The 21,241-nt window shown below is 48.6% G+C and overlaps 1 protein-coding gene across 1 annotated transcript; it reads right to left on the bottom strand.

Moving 5' to 3' along the window:
- Nucleotides 1-183: 183 nt before the first annotated feature.
- Nucleotides 184-20,736, bottom strand: LOC149305698 (KH domain-containing, RNA-binding, signal transduction-associated protein 3-like). Its single transcript, XM_089477296.1, has 9 exons — nt 20,652-20,736; nt 12,525-12,643; nt 7,505-7,621; nt 6,509-6,655; nt 5,870-6,009; nt 4,927-5,113; nt 3,724-3,806; nt 458-516; nt 184-275 (listed from the first exon to the last, which is right to left on the bottom strand). The coding sequence occupies exons 1-9, from the start codon at nt 20,734-20,736 to the stop codon at nt 184-186; spliced, it is 1,029 nt and encodes a 342-aa protein (XP_089333422.1).
- Between the last annotated feature and the right edge of the window lie 505 nt (nt 20,737-21,241).

Genomic DNA, 21,241 nt, shown 5'->3' with positions numbered 1-21,241 from the left:
TTTTTGTTTTGTCATTTGGTTTTCCAAAGGAAAAAAATATTTTTTTTAGGTTCAGTCCATCCATTTTTAGAGTTAGCACTTATTATTAAGTGTTCGTTAAAAAAAAAATAAAAAAAAAAAATTACTTTGAACAGTATAGAGGGCTGGAGTAGAATGGATAATTCACAAGGTCGCACTGTACAATCAGTATCTTGCATACGGCGGGTCTCTGTAGTTTCCTTTCGTGGACCGTGCGGGTGCAGCCTTGTGTCTTGAATTAGCCCAGTCTTCTTGTCCTACAAGAATATGTTATATAAAATGAAATTAAATAAAATGTTTTAATAGAAGAAAAAAAAAAATATAAATAAAAAAAAATCAATTTTATCTCCAGATTACACTGTATAGTTAAGCACCTTTGAAACATTAATCATGGGGGTTGATGTTGGACATGCATATCTTTCACCCAACGCACACTTACCGTAGGAGTCGTAGGATTCTTCCCCGAGTCCGTGCCCGTAGTCATAATAGTCTGCTGCGCTGAATGAACAGAAGACAGAACAGTCAAAAGTCCATCGTTACTGCAAGACACGCTGGAAATGCTTAAATCACCCAGAACCTCAGCTGGGAAAAAACATAAGGGGTAAAGATACTCTGAACAAGGTCACCTGTATTCAAGCAGGGATTTCAGCTGTCATATGGCAGTAAGAGTCTCAACTGAGATGTTCAGATATCATTAAATCAATTAGGGAAAATAAAAAGCAGCAACAAATACAAGTGAAAATGAAAAAAACAAATGAAAGTCCAAAATTGTACAAAAAACAGTTCTAAGAATATTAAAACTAGGATTTCCAAAGAAACCCATCCCAGACAGACATTTATGGTCCTATTTCATTATAATTCCAGACCAGTACAGAACTGCTGTAAACACAAAAAAAAGACATGTAATTTTTCACCCAAAATTGCGAATGATGTCATAATGTTACAAAAATAAGATGGAGTCAGATGGAAGACCTGGTCAGGGTTACATGCGCCAAACTGCAACGCTGGATTCAAAATAAGTGATGTTACTTTATAAAAAGACATCCTAAACCACAGAAAACTCAACGTGACTCCCCAGCAACGCACCGCGCAAGTGTCATGGAGGATCAGACCCTGACAGATTACACGGGGTGGGGTTATAAAGGGCCACTGGAACACAGGAGTGATGGGAGTGATAAAGGGCCACTGGAACACAGGCGTGATGGGAGTGATAAAGGGCCACTGGAACACAGGCGTGATGGGAGTGATAAAGGGCCACTGGAACACAGGCATGATGGGAGTGATAAAGGGCCATTGGAACACAGGAGTGATGGGAGTGATAAAAGGCCACTGTACGCCTATGAAGAAATTCCATTAAAAATCAGCCGTTTCCAGCTACAGTAGTCATTTACAGCATTAACCCCGTCTGTGCTGGATTTCTGATCCTTTTCATATTTTAATAGACAACAATCTGAAGTCGTTTGGCCGCCGTTAAGCAGATGGCGCCGGTGAAATCCGAGTGATGTACCGCACCCCCGACGAGCCTCATTTCCGCCGTGTTTTGGGAGGCGTTATAAATCTCGTGTAACAGGGAGGACACGGATCGCGAGCTCCCGAGCTTCTGCTTTCTGACGCACGGCCATACGGGTGGCGCTGGACGCCTCGAGAGCCATCGTTTGCGACAGACATGTTTTATTAGCATCTCACAAAACAGAAGCCCACAAACTTGTAGAGAGCAGGCTTGATGTCGAGTTCCACGGAATTTGAAGTTTTCGGCGCACGCTTTGGGTTAAGAACTCATTTCCGGAAAGAATAAGCCATCGCTTTACGTCCGGCTCGGAGGAGGGGAGCGGACGGCATATAAACATTGAAATACATAATGGGATTTAACGTACAGGGGGGGGGGGGGGCGTTTATTTTAAAGGAGAAGCTATGATCTAAAACTAAATGGTCGGAGGCTTAGGTGGAATGGAAGGAAGTTTTACTTTACTGAGAGGGCGGGAGATAAGTGGAAAAGCCTCCCAGCAGAGGGGGTAGAGGGCAATACAGTGAGGGGATTTAAACATGCGCGGGATAGACATACGGCTCCTGAGTCTAAGACGAGACCAACGACTGATAAAGGTTTGAGTCTTTCCAGCAGGGAGACGAGACGGGGGAGACAAACGGGGCGACCTGCCCGCAGATTCTATGTTCCTATATTTCATAACCCCAAGAAAACAGACAGTTTAAAAAGAATGCTGTGTGTATCCAGGAGCGTAAATCCCACGGGATACGGATGAGTTCCTTTATAAACCCCGCGCTCGGCACCATTGTGGATTTAATGTCTCCGTGACATGAGATGAATGGGAAGAATCACATCTGCAGAGAGCCGTTGGCGGGTACACCGTCCGGCCCGGAGTTGCTCATCTTGTCGTCTTCTGCCGGTTTGAACCGTCACGGCGTATGCCGGTAGCGGTAACGGAGGCAACTGCTTTGGACAGGCCGGGCTCGCAGCCGAGCAGCTATTTCACTACCGGAACGCCATCAAGGAATAAAATCCAAAGCAACGCAAGAAAAAGTGAAGTTACAGCTTTCTGGAAATAGCGGGACCTCTGCACGCTTCCCTCATACATGAAATCTCATCATCTGCGTAGAGATGAAAAGATATTCCCGATACCCGTTGGGAAGGCGCAAGATGCATCGGAACCTGTGATACCGGGTTATACGACGCGACAGCCAGGGCCAGACCGGTGGAGAGGGAGCAGCTTCGGCCCCCGCGGGATGATATCCGCCCAGTCTCCGGAGCATTGGCTTGTCGTGCAAGATGGCCGGTCCCGACGACAGTAACATTGGGCGGTAGATAAAGGGGTATTAAGAGGGCTGATGGGGACATTCAACTCCAGAACCCCATCCCTGTGGCTTTAGATGCGTTCTCCACGCAGACAGACATCACACGGCTGGACCTCTGCCCTGAAACCTACTGTAATGTCCATTCCTGCACCTTCCAACTAGACGGCTGTACAAATAAAACCCGATACCCCGTACGGTCACACAAGGCGAGGGGGTTCAGGGGTTCCTCAGGGCCGTTCAGGAAAGAAAACAGTTCCCGGCACTCAGGGACCCGAGTCGTTCACCTCCGACACACGCCAAGCGCCCTGAAGCTGTAGTCCACTCCTGTGAAGCGAATCATGTCTATTTTGGCCAACGGCTATACCAGGCGCTACACCACAACCAAAGCCCGTCATACAAAGCGGCGGACTAAATACACCGAAGCTCATGCTTCACGCCGGAGAGCAGAAGACGACCTCTCCGTGATGAACGAGGTTAGAGATGTTCAGTGCCGACAGGCTTCAGACACCCGCGGTCTAGAATTTGGAGTCTCAATGAACAGATAGATAACAGGAGAGGATTGCACGCAACACCATGACGTGTTTAATCAGCCAGTGTTCAGGGAGATCCCAATTTTTAACCCCCACCTTTTACAATCTATTAAATACGTCACTTCCATCGGGGAAGCACTTCTTGTTTGGGTTTGCCTGTATTTAAGGGTTAAATTGCAAATATATAGGAAAGTGCTGGTTTCTATAGCGGTTTGCGCCTCGTTGAAGGCCGGGCGGCTCCACGGAGATATCCCAAGAGATCAGAGCTATTCAGAGAAGCCAGGACTTGTCATTCTATAATTAAGGGAGCGCCGTTTAACGAAGCGTTGGACGGAATAACGGAACAGATCAAGCCTTCTCCGCTTACCTCTGTCCTTGTGAATTGTAGTTATTGTCGTAAGAATCGTAACTCTGTTCGTCGTAAGCCGTGCTGTATCCATCATCGTAATCCTAAGAAAAACAAAAATTAGAGGTTAAAAAAAAAATAAAAATGTAGATTTTTGCATGTTTAGAAACAAGTCCCGGTTTTCAGATATGTCCGAAGCAGCTGTCTCCATGAATTCTATCACTGAGGAACGACCTCATTGGCATCGCCATAAAGCGTCAGCTCAGTGTGGTGACCGAGCCGGGAAAGTCACCCAAAATATCACATGACTGACAGCAACGGCGGCTCCAGGTCTACGAAATGAACGGAGCTCCTGCTTGGAACCAGATCTAGAAAAGCAGTCTGTCGATGAGGTAGGCAATAAGTTACTAAAATTTGCAGAAACCATGTTTTAAGAGGAGAAACCTCAGATCTCAAACATAGCAAAAGACCGGAGTTTTTTTTTCCCATGGGGGGGTTCTGCCGGGGCTTTGAGAACTTTTCTACCCCATTTCCAGCGTTATTTGTTTGATGTTGTGACTTTAGGGCCGTCATACACACTCACTAAACATCCTCCTACTAAAGGCATCTGGGGGCCCCCCAACAAGTACAAGCGGAAAGCAATCACAGAAGGCCTTGTAGAAATGCAGACATTTTTGCATTTACTATATTTTATGGGATTTATTACTACCTGAAGGGTCATCACAGTATTGTTCCTACATTTTATTCTACGCCCCCCCCCCCCCTACAAGATTTCACCGATTTCTCTAGATTCCCTACAGAACGAGGGATATTTTGGTTCCCTGGCGTACGACCAAAAGGGCCACAATTGGGTACTACGGGCCACATCACATCACACATTTGAACAGGGGGTGCTTTAACATTTGGGCGATGTCAGCCATGCAGAGGCCAACCCCAGTTACATACAGAAAGGCTTATTGTGAAGTTTTAGATGCCGCTAAAAGCGGACTTGTTGCCAAGCGTTAACTTTTTATCTTTCCTCTTGTTCTTTCCACCCCGATACCAAAATCTAATACATGAACTAGCATAAAAATCTGAAACAAATCTGCGGCAAAAAACTACTGGGGAGAAATAAAATGTCCAAGTGGAATATACATCATGCAGGTTCCAAACACAAGATTAGGACACAGCATCTTGAATGTAGAACCCTGCCATCTGTATAGAAAGGATATTATAAGCACTCACGTATTCCCCATATGTATCCTGTGCTGGAGGTGGGGGTCTGTAGCCTGCAGGTGGGGGGATTCCTCTCGCTCTTGTAGATACAAGCCCACGCGCCCGTGTAGACGATACCCTTCCCGGAGTTAAGCCTCTGGGCGCGGGTGCCCCTCTTGGAACGCCAGCAGAAGGCGGTGGTACCCCGCCACGACCTCTGCAAGCCCAGGGGAAAATGTTAGCGTTATAAACAAAAGTGTAGTAAGGTAAAGCTTCCTTACATTACATCTGACAGAGTGGTGTGTAAATGCAGCTGCCTCCCAGAAGACGTGGTAGAGGTTAATCCAGGAGGTGATTTAAACATGCACGGGATAGGCATATGGCTCCTGAAGTCCACGTGGGCTACAGGTGTATTTACCAATAGTAGCTGGAATTACATACATGTGGATTGTTTATGCAGCCCATGTGCGACCGCACATCAATCTAAGCGGTTTATAAACCAGTTACAGATCCCCAGCATGTTAGCAGGGATCAGGCTTTTACACGCTGGGCAGCTGGTTGCAGCAGATCAGGCTGCAGCGTCATTTTTACAGCATAGGCCGATTCAATGGTAGCCAACCAGGGGCCGATACGAGCCTTAAAGCAGCGTCTTCTACTGTCCGATTAGCAGCTCTCATGATGTTCAAAACCCGAGCATCCGCAAGGGAGCTCATGATGAGCCGATTAGCCTACATCACAATACAGAAAGTTCCGGGCTAACATATATTCTAGGTCGGCGCTAAAGGGTTAAAAAGGGCAGTAATTCCACTTTGAAAACATAGCACTAGCAGGTGGCACAAGTAAAAACTGCTTGTGTGCATTTAGTAGATAAAGACTCCTGAGGCTATACTTTGTTCCCAAAAGTTCTTGCATAGTTGGCGAGCCTAAAAGAACACCGATCCGCTCCACCATGCCGGCCAATCCACGCCATTACCTGGCCAACGCGGGCACGGGCGCTCCTCGCGCGCGGAGAGGGGGCTTCCCCCGGACCACCGGGACCTCTGCGTTCTCGGAGCCGCCGTTCAGGTAGGTGAGCTCCTGCAGCTGGGCCTGCCTGATCTCATCATTGTAATCCTAGAAGACAAAGATCATGAGAATGGTGCAGTCTACACACAAGCCCAAATCGTTAAATTACATATTATGACATCAGCGAACGCTGAGCGGCCCCCCCAGAGGAATGGGGGGTAAATAAGCTTTAATCATATAAGGGCTTCCCACGCAGCCTACAAAGGGCAGAAGCCACCTGGAAACGGAATAACCTGAGCAATTAAAAGACTCGCCCTCGGAAAGATTAAGCGGACAGGCGAGGGGCACTGGTGTGCGAGAGCGTGATATTAACACTACAGATAATCACACGTCTCCATTATGCCCCGCGTTCATTAAATCGGAATCTTATCTAATCCCTTATGTTACGCTGCCTCCCGGCATCAGCATTAATGATATGCGTGATCACATCTCGAAGCAAAAGGAAAAATGACCTCCTAACAAAAGGGTTGCATCGTTCTAATAACACTAATCGGCGATCTAAACGAAAGCAGTCTTATTACAGAAGAGATAGTCCGGGCACGCTTACGGGAATGAGGAACTTCTTTATTTCTTCCAGGGCATGCCCCATTCTGGCGTAGGCTTCCGCCGGCGGGGCGAACACCTCGATGAGCACGTGAAGGTCGTCGTTTAAATGGAAGTACTTGGCTTCCCCGCTTTTTCTGAGTTCCTCTTCCTGCCGTATAAAGTAAAAAAAAAAAAAAAAAAAAAAACATTTCAAAAACTAATTCCAGAATATTTGGTATTTTTGGCTGCTTAAAATGTGCCAGAAACAGCCCTTCAGAGCCCTGTCCATAGGATCATGCAACGGCAGATGGGGTAAATACAACCGAACAGTATTGTCCCATGATGTCATAAGACTGGATATTTAACACCCTCTTCACTTTTAAAGGGTAGTTTGTAGGAGATAGAGATAGAGAGATATATATATATATATATTATATATATTATATATATATCTGTCTGAAGGATGTGTAGACCAAGAAGGACTCAGACATCTGAAGTCATATCCTGATGTTATACAAAGTTTTTTTACGGTGGGGAGGGGGATTTTAGCAGAAGGAGCTGCTAGGAAACAAAAATAAAAAATATATATAAAAAAAATAAAATAAAAGGGATAGGCGCTCTATAAGTCAGGTCTGAACCAGTCACAGGCCAAAGGACAACTTCAGTACTTTAATGAATAAATTACCCTTAAGGACTATAAAAACATTTCTTCCCCCTCCCCCAGCGTAGGTTGGGTTTAGAAAGCCTAATTTTATATAATACACGCTATTCAGACGAATAGATTTATTTTTTTGGGGATATTATGCTTGTTTGGTGTGTTTACGTTTAATACCGCTGCGGGGCTTGTGTACGCGTTACATGCTATACATCTACACCTTGTCATCCGGAGCGGTAAGCGATTTCCTGAGACGCCGATTGGCTGTTAACCGCAACGTAGTAATGAATCCCGGAGACCGCGCCGCGTTCGCTGCCGGAGCGAGCGAGTTTCCGTCGGTTTCGTGGGCGCAGGACTGCTTACCTTGGCTTTATCTCGCATGGATCCTTTTCCCAGAATAGACATCTTCGTTAAGGTGTCTTCCTGCAAGCGTTTCAGGGAATTGCCGCGCGGACCCAGGAGTTTGCCGACAAAATTAAACTGCAGGGAAAACAAAGCAACATCGTCTGTCAGGAACCCGGCGACGGCCGAGTGAAGAGCGTTTCAGAATGGAGCGCGTTTAAATATGAACATTCTCCAGCGAGAGACGATCACGGCACAGATTTCAACCGTTACATGGATTTAAACAGAGCAGGCTGTGTATGGTTTCAATGGGAGGCCGGCCGGTTTCATAGCCGCACAGATCAGGGGGAAGGAGCTTCCGTTCCATCTGTACAGCACCGTGAAGTGGGCTCAGACCCAGCAAGTACGTCACAGCGTCTGCGTCACAGAACATTAACCTAAAGGGGCAGGCCCATGAACAACCCCTCCCCCCGGCACTGTACACAACAACAACAACCCTCCCCCCCGGCACTGTACACAACAACAACAACCCTCCCCCCGGCACTGTACACAACAACAACAACCCCTCCCCCCGGCACTGTACACAACAACAACAACAACCCCTCCCCCCGGCACTGTACACAACAACAACCCCTCCCCCCGGCACTGTACACAACAACAACAACAACAACCCCTCCCCCCCGGCACTGTACACAACAACAACAACCCCTCCCCCCCGGCACTGTACACAACAACTCCTCCCCGGCACTGTACACAACTTCTCCTCCCCGGCACTGTACACAACTTCTCCTCCCCGGCACTGTACACAACTCCTCCTCCCCGGCACTGTACACAACTCCTCCTCCTCGGCACTGTACACAACAACCCCTCCCCCCGGCACTGTACACAACAACAACAACAACCCCTCCCCCCGGCACTGTACACAACAACAACAACAACCCCTCCCCCCGGCACTGTACACAACAACAACAACCCCTCCCCCCGGCACTGTACACAACAACAACAACCCCTCCCCCCCGGCACTGTACACAACAACAACAACCCCTCCCCCCGGCACTGTACACAACTCCTCCCCGGCACTGTACACAACTTCTCCTCCCCGGCACTGTACACAACTCCTCCTCCCCGGCACTGTACACAACAACCCCTCCCCGGCACTGTACACAGCATTGTCGGATGGCATTGACAAACACCTGGTTCTCGTTTTGTTCCAATAAAATACCCTTTATCTGCAGGCCCGGAGGCGGCCATTGTGGTCATGAGATATTTTGTGTATCCTTTCCCTGCTCCACCACACTGAGCTAATGCTTTATGGCAGGGCTCAACAAATCCCAGGCGCCAGGTCGCCATGGCGACTGAGAATTTTGTCCTGGCGCCTAGGTAGTGGCAGACAGCACAGCCACTTTTAGCCCGCCCCCGAGCCTGAGACCCCTCCCACAGAGTGATCCTGTAGGCTGAAAACGCAGTTGCAGGATAACCAGCAATCGTGTTTTCAGCTGCCACAGGCAGCTTCAGGGAAGGGGGTTGTGTGTTGATTGGGTGTATTGACTGACCCAACACCCCCCTGCTGCCTGATCGCTCCATGAGAGCGACAGTGCAGCGTTAAACCCCTTCAATGCCGCGGCATTTAGGGGTTAATTCTCGTTTTGTAAGGGGCTCTGCCCAGGCAGACCAGCAACAGCAAAAACGAGCCCCCAAAAGCCCTTTGATGACCTCCTGTAGGCATGGAAGCCCACAGCAGACATCAAAGCCTCCCCCCTGCAATGGCTGCTCTATAGACCAGCAATTTCCTCCCAGCTGCCAGAGGCAGCTTCAGGGACTGGGGAGAGGGTTCTTCGGTCTCCACATGTGTGGAGAGCAGCCCCAACCCTCCCCTGCTGCCCGATCGCTCCATGAGAGCGACAGTGCAGCGTTAACCCCTTCAATGCCACAAATGTGTATGACACATTTGTGGCATTGCAGGGGTTAACATTTGTCCCCAAAAGCTTGTGGGGACTAAATATCAGTCAATGCTGTGCTCCAATGGAACATCAGCATTGAAAGAGTTAAATTAAAAAAAATAAAAAACCAGCACTGACCGGGAAGTCCAGGGCGCTTCCAGGGCGCTTCCAGGTCAAACGCTGTGAGTTTAGTAAGTGGGCTGATGATCCGATCCCTCCTAACCAACTGTTTAAAAAAAAAAAAAAATCCTGGCTCCGAGATTCACAACAAATTCGTCAAGCCCTGCTTTATGGCAATGCTAATAAAGTCCTTTCCTCTGTAGACTTTCATTAGTCAGTGTAAAGCCGAGTGATTAAGGTTGAGCCGTTCTATTGTTTGCCCACAGGCAGTATAAGGACTCGGGGTGTAATAGATTGGCAAAACAGCCAGATGTTATCTGAGCCCAAACATTTTAATCACTGTCCCCGATTTTATGCGCATCCCTTGGAAAGAGCCCATACATCACAGGCCCAAATGCATAGAAATATTCACCCCAAGTCTAAGCGTAAATCACATCCTGGGACTGCGATCAGAATTCATCCGGGATCAATTTAATTCAAGAGGAAATATTCTAAACCACAACACAAAATATTCCCCAATGAACCCGTAAGGCTGAAGTCAAGAGTTACTATCAAATAGTTAAATAAACCAGTAAACTCCCCCAGTATCCCCAAACACCAGCAAAGCCATCCCCCTAGACCAGGGGCGTCCAACCTGCGGCCCCCCAGCTGCTGCAGGACTACATCTATAATGCTCTTTCAACTCAGGGGTGGGCTGAGTAGTATGGAAGATGTAGTCCTGCAGCAGCTGGGGGGCCGCAGGTTGGACGCCCCTGCACTAGACCCCCACGCGAGGCGTACGACTGGCTGGTGGCTACTCGAAGTCGGTACATAGAGCTGGGAGCCCAGATAAGGGAAAGCATCTGCCAGCAGACCAGACTCGCCCAACCCCCCGTCTAGTCGTGGGGGCTAATACCGCTGATTTTAACCTTAATCAGTCGTTTGTCTCAGGAGCCGTATGTCTATCCCATAGGTGTTTAATACCCTCGCTGTATTAGCCTCTACCACTTCTGCTCGGAGGCGGTTCCACTTATCTACCACCCTCAAAGTAAAAAATTTTATTGCTAACCAGAAACTTCAGAAGGAAAAAAAAAAATTGGACTTATAGAAACGCCGGCAACAGAAAACACGAAAGGATACGAAAGGACTCAGGTGAACCATTTCAAAAATGAGCATCCGGTAATTGGTAAATGATTCAGGCGCTTAAACAGAAACAGCGCGGCGATGTTCTGGTGAAACATTTATAGCGTCTGAAAGCTTTCCATGTTTGTTCCGTTATTCCTCTCCATTACGGGGGCCAACTATGCGCATGTTTACAAATTCCATTCAGTGCCGACCTACGCAGGGAGGCGCTCGACACGCATACAGATTGGGAGTAAGCCAATTTAGCCTTAACTACCCCAAAACAAAGAGCGGAACGTGGACCCTTCAGAGTCAAGCTTTAACAAACATTCTGTCCGCTGAAGGTGGCCGTAGAGCTCGATAGAAACTACGTATAAAAATTATATACGGCCCCAGCCTCTGCCAGAAAGGGGCGCTTGTTACCCCTCAACGACCGCGCCGCAGAGAAACACAAGCTCCGCGGGGTTCAGTAATGTCGTCACAGAAGACGAGCCGGTCAGAGCGGAAAGCGTCAGGCTTTGTTTTGTAGAGGATCTAAATGGGAGCCAGAGCTACGCGCTGCTTAGAAGGACGAGCCCTTTACCAGGTCAGATCCTGAGGATGAACTTGGCACGGAGTCAACGGAACATTAGCTAGAGGTACTTCCATCTAGAGAACCCGACCATCTTAAGGGAATCTAGCTGTGAACCTAGAACATTTAGGCATTAGCACTGTTCTAGTTCTAATATTAGGGATTTATTGATAAAAGTTTTAAGTTAGATACATTTCCTTTTGGTGGTATTTTGGAGGACTGCAGCAGCAGCGTTACTTAACCAGTGTTATCCAAAGATCATGCGTTTGTTTATTTCTTAAGTGCTATTTTTCTTTATGAAGCTCGAGAACGTCCAGTTGTGACGTTCAAAAAAGTGATTCTTGCCCCCCCCCCACCCCACCGCTATACCATAAACCAAGGGGGAATTGCTGCCTGGCTTTCAGGAAGCTACAGAACAAGAACTAAGTTCATGCATCCGACGACTAACCTACGCGCGCTTAAGCCGGCATATTGTGCAGGGAATAGATAAATTACCCTTTAAAAGTTTGGGGTCACTGAGCCGTTTTCGATGGAACGCAAGGACATTTCTGGCTGTAACATAATTACAAAAGGGTTTCTAACCAAACAAACTGGGATCAGCAAACAACGTGCCACTGGAACACAGGAGTGATGGGAGTGATAAAGGGCCACTGGAACACAGGAGTGATGGGAGTGATAAAGGGCCGTTGGAACACAGGAGTGATGGGAGTGATAAAGGGCCGCTGGAACACAGGAGTGATGGGAGTGATAAAGGGCCACTGGAACACAGGAGTGATGGGAGTGATAAAGGGCCGTTGGAACACAGGAGTGATGGGAGTGATGGGAGTGATAAAGGGCCATGGGAACACAGGAGTGATGGGAGTGATAAAGGGCCGTTGGAACACAGGAGTGATGGGAGTGATAAAGGGCCTCTGTGTGCATATGAAGGGATTCCATTAAAATTCCAGCTACAATAGTCATTTACATTAACCCCGTCTGCTCTGGATTTCTGATCGATTTCATGTTATTGAAACACTAAGTGTTCTACCAACGTGTAAATGGCAGGGACATGGCATTTAGTTTTAGACTCAAGCCATTAATATATAAAATATACTCTTTACCACTTCTGCTGGGGGGCTGTTCCACTCATCAGTAAATGTAAACCATTGTTCCTGAAAGGATAGGGCCTATAGCTGGCCACCCCTTGTATAAAGTCATACAGACAGACATCTAAACGTGAATCAAGGGCCCCTAGGAGCACAACGCGAGAGGTGTCCCAGCATCCCACGGACCACCTGCGATGGATTTATAGATCGTAGAAACCACCTACCTTGGGGAACTGTTTAATGGGAATTAAGACCTTCTGCGCAAGTTTCATGTTCTTGTTTATCACCACGTCGATGTACTGGTCTTCAGTACTTTCTTCACCTTTCTGGACTTTCTCGATCTCTGGAATTAGAAAAAAAAAACACATTTAACGTTAAGCCCGTTTTCCACGGATCAGAGGAAAGTCTCACGGCCAGGGCTGGCAGGATTTGAGGTACGTTTGACCCCCCCTCTCGTCCTACACAAGCCTGGGGGTCCCATCTCAGGGTCTAAAACGGACGGATAGCAGCCATAAAGAGCGCAAGGGCTCCGTTAACGCAGCCGCACCATATTAAATGCGTATATTCAGTGGCATACCTACCATGTGTCCATGTTTAAGAGGGACTGTCTACCGGAGACAAACTCCTGTTGCACGCCATTGAACTCCTTCAGCCAGTGCTGTTTATACACCTGTGCGCATGTATCAGTTTGTCTGGCTAGTGACCGCGTAAACAGCCAATCGGTGAAGACATTTCAGATTATGGAAGATTTCGCAGCATTCTGCATCAAGAGGCACAAGCTTTAACCCCTTCATGACAAAACTCATACATGTACGGGCTCACAATGCATTGTTTATGGGTTTAAGGACAAGCCATTACCCTTAAGGGGTTAATAAGCATCCTTCTACATATGGTGTGTCTCGGGGGCATTATCGCCCCTTTAAAGGGCTTTGTTACATCATCCCGGTAAACCCCACGCGCCGCGTCTACCTACTTTCAAGCCACATCGCTTTCATTATTAGAACATAGGAGGAGAACGGCCTTCAGATTCTCTGATTTTAGGGGGGGCTGATGGGACGGCAGGACTGATCGGCGGATTACGCTCCGTGCCGCTAGGAGACCTCGTAGGCGTCGGGCTTTATTGTGAGTGAAAAGCACGATTAGTTGTTCCCAATAAAGGCCGGGATTAAAAGCTCGGAATACAGATATTTGGCTTTGTTTCTGTACCGGCCCCAATCTGTGCGAGATATTTCTATATGGGATCTATGAACGGCAGCTGCGGGGCGCCGGGGGTTGGGCTCGCGGACATCCGGAAACTCATGGAGTTCTTTGAGAAGCCGCGCTTTCCGCCGAGTCCATGGATCCAATAGCCGGATTTTTGTGGAAGGTCCCCTTTAATCCGTGGCGCTACCCAAACCTACAGCCAACCCGACCCCCAACCCCCGAGAAGACGAAGCTCAGTTGAAGGTATTTTAGACTCTGACCACTAATTGGCGACCATGCAGGGTTAGGGGTAAAGTTTCCGGATAACGACTTGCTTTGTACGGAGGTTACGGGGGGGGCCGTGGTCTTCAGGCTTCTTCACGACAAGCATTTTTATATAAAACCTGTAAAAATGTTAGGGCCGGCTATGGGCACCGGATCCGGATTCAACACATTGGCAACCCGACTCATGGCTGGTGTCCTATCCCCCCCCCCCTGCAGCATTTCTACGTTAGGGGTGAGGAAGCGGAGCGCAGAATGCAGGTTCCAGGGCATCATACGATGTGCTGACCGGCCCAGGCGGAGACCAAATGCCCCGCACACCGTGAGCCTGACCGACCATAACCCCAGCGTCCAGGCTGCACTCGCAGATACTTGTGGGTTAATCTTTATACCGCTCTCGGCGTACACGTTTATATATATATTCAGGCGGGGCGGCCGCGTCTCATACAGGAAGCCGTTAGTTGATAATGGAAACGCTTTCAAGGACCTTTAGCATGGGGGGAGTCCATTTCCAGACAGGCCTCCTTTCTTAATGTTGGGGTTGCGAGATGAAGCGCCAACTCTGCTCTTCAGGGACCCGAACAGAACCTCCGGCCCGAGTTGCTGTCTGGGTCGGAGGTTCTGTTCGGGGTCCCTTAAGAGACGTCCAACGCCGTCCAGGAGCAACGAAGATCCTCAAACAATCCAGGCCTAAAAACTCTTTAGGGACAGTCGGGGAAACTCGAGTGCTGAGATGGAAGCGATGAGACGTCACTACCAGGAATCCCTCGTAACGGGGGGGGGGGGGGGGCGAGGCAGGAGCTGACACTCCCCGGAACGCAACGCGCGTCCACTTGAGTCTTGATCAATACGTTTACCGCTCTAAACTCCACTCAAGTGCTGCGCTGCATGCGGATTAACACTTAACCCGTCTCCTTTCTATACCACGTACACCGGAGCAGCTTCACTTCTCGTCTAACCCGGCACGGTCATTTTTTGAAGCTTCCCGTTGGTCGGCGGAGGCCCTCGGTTGGCAGGCTACGTCGTCTCTCCTCCGTTTAAGTTTGCTCCCTGCACGTGCGCGGCGATGTCCCCGCTGAAATAAATGCAAGTGGCTGTTGCCGATTAAGCGCACGCGAGCTGAACGATGAGGGAAAGGGGGTGAAACGCCATGAATTACCGGGGAAGACCCGGCCATCAATCCCGTATACTCAGCGCTTCAGCCCAATGCGTTCTTCACACTCCCGTCACATTCAGCCCCAAATACTCAAAAATTATTTCCTAATCTGTTTGGATGAGAAGCGGAGGGTTTCCGCCCCCCCGCCCCCCCAATTGGAAACTAAATTCATTGTTAATACCGTCAAGCGGAGTCCCTTGTAGCTTCCGGGCGAACGAAATTGGCAGATCTCGGTAATGTCTACGAAAAAAATTGAGCCTACTGGGTTCCTGCAACGTCGCGTCAAAGCCCCCCCCCCCCCCCCCATCCCTCCTTTTATATGCCGGGAGAGAGCCAGACCACAAGATAACATACAATATATTAATTAAACCTAATATACGAGTCACGAAAGGTCCGAGAACCCGCAGCATCTCGCCAGAAGACGTTAAATATCTCCAAAGTGAATTGTTTTTTTGGGAAGAAAGCTGCTCTTTAACGACAGAGTTAAGAATTTCAATTCATTATTTCATTAGATTTGAAGGTTAAGCTTAATTTGAAGAATAATTGCAGAGTCCTCAAGGTGCACGGAAACAAAAAACTGCAATTATCCGGCGCTGGAGGGTCACTAACGAGACCTCTGATTAGGAGAGAGTTACGCGCATGTTCATACCGAATTCTGTTTATATTGCAGGGGCTCTCTTTCTGGGCGGCACATGTTAAAGATCAAGGCCGTTACCCCTTGGAGGGAGAACAGACGTGAAGGCGGAGGCCGGTTAGTCGGCGTGTTTTCCGCCCCACGCCAGGCACACAAGGGTGTGATAATTAATCGGCTGCATAAACCGGGATAAGTATAGAGTTTGAGCCCTCCGGAGGCAACCAGATGTTTGGAACACATACAGAACTTAACAATGACGCCTTTATTGGCCGAGTGTAATAGATTGTTAGCTCTTGAGACCACTGAGGTCTCTTCAGGGTTATTCTACATCCAAGTTTGATTCTAGAAAAGAACTGCTTTACCGAAACCAGATTAAACTGCATTCCTACCCCTGCTTGAATGCAGGTGACTATCAAATAAGTCAGTGTTTGCATGAAGAGCGGTAGTAGAGGCGTTTGGCGAGTCAGAATCTTCATGATACGGCTATTAAAAGGGTTTCGGGGTCTGCTCATTAAGAATAAGGTGTGGTAACAGCTCTAGTCAAACAGCTGGAGCTGCTGACCATGTCTAGACTACCCTGTCAGTCAGTGAAGCACATGAGCACCTCATCCTATGACCAACGATCATTTCAAACGACCTGAGAGAAGCTCCATGAGCAGGACTCATTTTACATGCAATATGTGCTACTCTATACATAAATATAGCATATAGATTGGGGGGGCACCCAGTACGTCCTGTAACCGTTTGATAACCTCCACATGTCTTCTAAATAGTTGAGGGTCTACGCAAGAGCCCTGCAGTCAATTAGAGCGGCTTGAACGAGGGCTAGAAAGGTTTTACTGCACGACGAAGCCAGCCATCTGCAGCCTGCAACAGGACTTTTATTCACACCTACAAAAAAGAGGGCTCATGATCTAAGATGCAGCTTAATTAAGGAAGAAAGCAGCTCAGAAGTCTCCAGAGTAGCCGAAGGCTTGTGCCCGATCTACTAAACCTGATCTAATACTCCATTCACACAGTACAGTGCCGGATGACTACATGCGCAGACGATGCGTTGGGCGAGGCTGGCAGGGATCGGTAACAGGGACGCAGAGCCGGCAAGCAGTTTTACGCAAGCGCCTGCCGACTTGGCTCTCAGCTCCCAGAGTCCTAAAAGGCTGACTAAAGGGTTAAAGGGTACTTGGCGCAATGCACCGGTTCGCACCTCCACTTATAATCGGATCCAAGAAAAGAAACCAACATCCCCCCCCCCCCCCCCATCCCTGCCGCTGAAGACAGACTTAGAAGCTGGAAGACAACGACCGAGCCTCTCCTGAACTGGGATTCGCAGGACAGATTGTTCCGATAAAAGGAACAAGACGGAGAATCTGATTCTGAGAGAGCTTCCAGACACCGCCGGCAGCCTGTACACGGCCAGTCGCCCCCACATAGTGGCCATAGAGGTGAGTCACATGAGCTCCTAGGATGGTTGCCCAAAGCACCTTTGAAACGGGTTACTTAAACCTGTTGAAGGCAGTGGGGCCATAAGGCATAGTCAACCGTCCCGGGCACCAATCTGGCCCACGGTTGGATTTCGGGGCTACCGTGTCTGACGGCAATAAAGCCATCGCTCCAGCAGGGAATTATATGAAACGCTAAGGAATCCCCCAAACGACAGAAAATTAACATTAAGGGAAAAAACGAGGAGAGCCGGCCAACCCTTTACTAAGCAAATACCGAAAATGCATAACATATCGGGAGGGTAAAAGAAACTTCCTCTATACATTAACAGACATGCATCATGTCCATAAGCAGCGTCCAAAAGGCCATGTACATGCCAAGTGTCTTGTAGTTTATCTAGAAGTCCCAAAAAGTAAATGGCACATCTTGCTGCTCCTCCCCCACATGCCTTGGGATTTTTTAGGTGGGCTTCCGCATTATCCCTGCTGGATGCCAATGAAGACAGACTTATTGCAAGTAACGGGACACATTGTACGTACATCAAATCCACTCCTACAGTCATGCGGGTCTCCTATGATTTTATATATAGAAATATATATAAATAAATCTACACACACTGGATGTGCATTGACTTTTCTAGAGCGATTTATTAGAGGTACAGCCATAGGATGTTATTCATTAAAGCAGCGGCATTGGATCCGTGTATGCAGATAAACCTAGAACGATGGAATATTAGAGTCAGATGACCCAATACTGCCAAAAAAAGGCTCAACACACAAGGTATTAGGAAATACCCATCTCTATCACCCCCTCGTATGGAATAGACGCAGAGAACGGGGTATCAGAGTCGGTGGCAATCTGTGGCAGCGCTGCGGGAGTGTGTTTATCTCTGAGCCCGTGAAGCCCCCCCGGGGACAGCGGATTTGGGCCGCGCGGCACAGTAGAGACAGCCTGCGAAGGGTCAGCGCCGAGCCTTTGTTTTCTGTTCCACGTCTCGTTAAAAGATAATGCTTTGAAATCCGTCACGAGCGAGAAACGCAGGCAGAGGCAGCCGAGGAGCGCAGGGAAGCGGCTTCGGAGGCTTCGCATTCGGGAGACCCTCGCAGTTTGGCTTTTAAACGCTCATTAGGACAGCGAGGCAGCGCCGGATTATAAATTATGCAGATTTAAAAGCCATTTGCGGGTGCCGCACGCATTAGTGGTAAGGAAAAAGGAGTAGTTGCCATAGCAACCGCTGGAATGCTGCTGTAGCCTGCCCCACTTTTACCAGAATTCTTCCTTCTAAAGGATAGTGCCGACGGATGGGACCCCCCCACCTTGATGGGACCCCCCCAAAAAAAGATTTATAGTATCGATTTATATAGAAACCTATACAGTGTTTGCTGCCATCTAATCTAAAGAGCTCGCGTGTCCCGGGAAATATCCAAACGCAGCACATCTGTAAGAGCCGGGGGGGCCAGAAACCGACCAAGATGTGTGGGCATTCCTGCCAATACTACGGGTAAAAAGGTATACAATATACAGGGTATGGGACAAGATTCGCAAGTGATAAGGAGTCTGTGGCATCGCCCGACGGGGGGGGGGGGGGGGGCAGAACTCACTAACCCGTCACATACTGCTCACAAGAGGGGGGCTTTTAAATTACACCTGCTCCCGTACAACCCAGATGCCCTCAGCTCTGCCCCTTAATACCAAGTGCTGAACATCTGCCAATAAAACTTGTTTTTAAGGCTTAAAAATTTATATAAATACATTTATTTTTTTTACTTGAGTATAGGATTTTTTATTTCGATTTTTATTTTAATTTAACCCCTTAATGAGAAAAACAGTTTTCAATGGGTTTAGGGACTGCCCATTGTCCTTAAGGGGTTAAAAAAAAAATACAGCTGAATAAAAAGATACAATAATGCTTTGTTCTCATGGTTAAAATGCACAAAAAATCAGAACAGATTTCAGACGTCGCTGTACATCCCGGAACACACGGGGTTAACCGCAATCCACACAACATCAGCAATCAACAATCAGAATCATTACACTGGATCCCTAGCAAATACCCCAAAAACACAAAATAACCCCAAAAACACAAAATAACCCCAAAACACGAGCCGGTGAAGGGAGGAAAACAGACGATATCTCCTTCAATAGATGGGGAGGGAAAATCTTTTTAAAAAAAAAAATCAAATTTTCAAGACTTTCGACATGATTTTTAGCTACAATCCCCTCAATTCCAACAATCAAAGCAGAAACGCGTCTACAAACCACAAAGGTCTCCGCCTCATCTCCACAAACTTCACACACCTCCTGCATGTAGAGGACACGGAAAGCGACACCAGCAGCACGTATGTCAACCCCGTGTGACACGCAACCCAACCAACATGTATGTCAACCCCGTGTGACACCCAGCCAACATGTATGTCAACCCCGTGTGACACCCAGCCAACATGTATGTCAACCCCGTGTGACACGCAAGCCAACCAACATGTATGTCAACCCCGTGTGACACCCAGCCAACATGTATGTCAACCCCATGTGACACCCAGCCAACATGTATGTCAACCCCATGTGACACCCAGCCAACATGTATGTCAACCCCGTGTGACACCCAGCCAACATGTATGTTTACTCCGTTTCTTTATACAGGTGCCAATCTCCCGTGATTTAACCCCTTAGCTTGGGAGCGGAGTAAGATGTGACTTGATGACAGCGGGGGGGGGGGGCGCAGTTGATGCGATCCGGAGGTCCTACCTGCATCACACAGAGGAGACATTAAATAATCGACCACCGGGGGGACGCCAAGTACCGACCGTACATCGCGCAATGACTTCACTTCATCATCTGCTTTGCAAATACCAAGTTTATTGACTAAAAATAAACGGATGCCCTCAGGAGCCAAAACAACGTTCCGCAAAGTGATGACTTTTTGGGACCTGCGAAGCAGATGAGGCGCAAAGCAAAGGGGGGGGGAGCCATAAAGTAACGGGAACGGTAACGGTAACACCTCTATAGCGACCGATCAGTACGTAAAGAAACAAAAAGCAACCATTTCTCTACTTACACATCACCCACATCCAGCGCAGACCGGCCCCATTCGGCCCCTCTAGCCTACCTGCTAATCCCAACGTAAACACTGAAACCGTTGGTCTCGTCTTAGATTCAGGAGCCGTATGTCTACCACATGTATGTTTAAGCCTCCTCACTGTATTAGCCTCTACTACCTCTGCTGAGAGGCTGTTCCACTTATCTACCAGCCTCGGTAGACAAACTTCCTCACACTCAATATACACGATATTCAGGGGATCCTCGCGACATGAGAAGGTCAGAATCTGTTTAAAAGGTGACTGGATAACACCACGTAGAGGAGCGGTAACAAGAACAATGATATCTACTGAATGACAGAGCCGTCATATACCATAGCGAAGTACATATTAAGTCACAGCTCCCCCCCCCACCTCCGCCCAACAAAAAATGCTAAGCATAACGATACGCAGGTTTCCGAGGCCATTTAGGGGACCCCTTTAGGAGACATAAGGCGCGGGAGTCGGGGTAACTCCGGCACGGATCCCGGGTTGTCATTGTTGGCGCCCAGTAAACGCCTCCCGCACAACGGAGGGTAAGTGAAGGGTCCCAGGGGGGCAGCGGCAGAACCAGGCACCTCACCTTCAGACACCATCCGGAGCGCGTGAGTGAATGACGGGTCCAAGGCGTCCTTCTCAGCCAGGAGCTGGGGTAAATACTTCTCCATGCCAGAGATGCGCAGATTCCCAGAGCCCGCGAAAAAGTCTCCAAATAAACCTTCCCCTCCCTGGGCCGCGCACTGACTGTAGCCCCCCGCCCCGTGACACGCTATATAACTTTCGGCCGCCCCCAGCCACTCCCCCTCAGGCGGTGCTAACCTGCGGATGGATTCATCCGCTCAGTGGACCGCCGCAACTCGGGTCCTCACACAGAAGGCGGGTCAGTTCACGCTGGAGGATTCTCATTGCTAGAGGCGGCTGTCAGTTCATGCTTACTGTGTTCCTCCGCGGCCGCTGACCGTGGTGCTGAGTCCGGTTGGGGTCCGGCTGAAGGCGGAGGGAGACAGCCGGGCTGGACACGGAGCCGCCTGCCGGCGGAGAGTGATTGCTGCAGTTTGCCCCGCGGACTATTTTAGCAGTGTGTACAGGTTTATTACGCGCACCCAGAGTGGGTTATCGGGAGGCAGAGCGCCCCCTATAGATGTAAACATGATATATATAATAACACTGAGG

This window comes from Sceloporus occidentalis, unplaced genomic scaffold (assembly GCF_023333645.1).
Source record: "Sceloporus occidentalis isolate IW3139 unplaced genomic scaffold, rSceOcc1.0.p SCAF_11, whole genome shotgun sequence".
Classification (NCBI taxonomy): domain Eukaryota; kingdom Metazoa; phylum Chordata; class Lepidosauria; order Squamata; family Phrynosomatidae; genus Sceloporus; species Sceloporus occidentalis.
The sequence above is the reverse complement of the archived record's forward strand: the minus strand, read 5'-3'. Positions and strand labels throughout refer to the sequence as shown.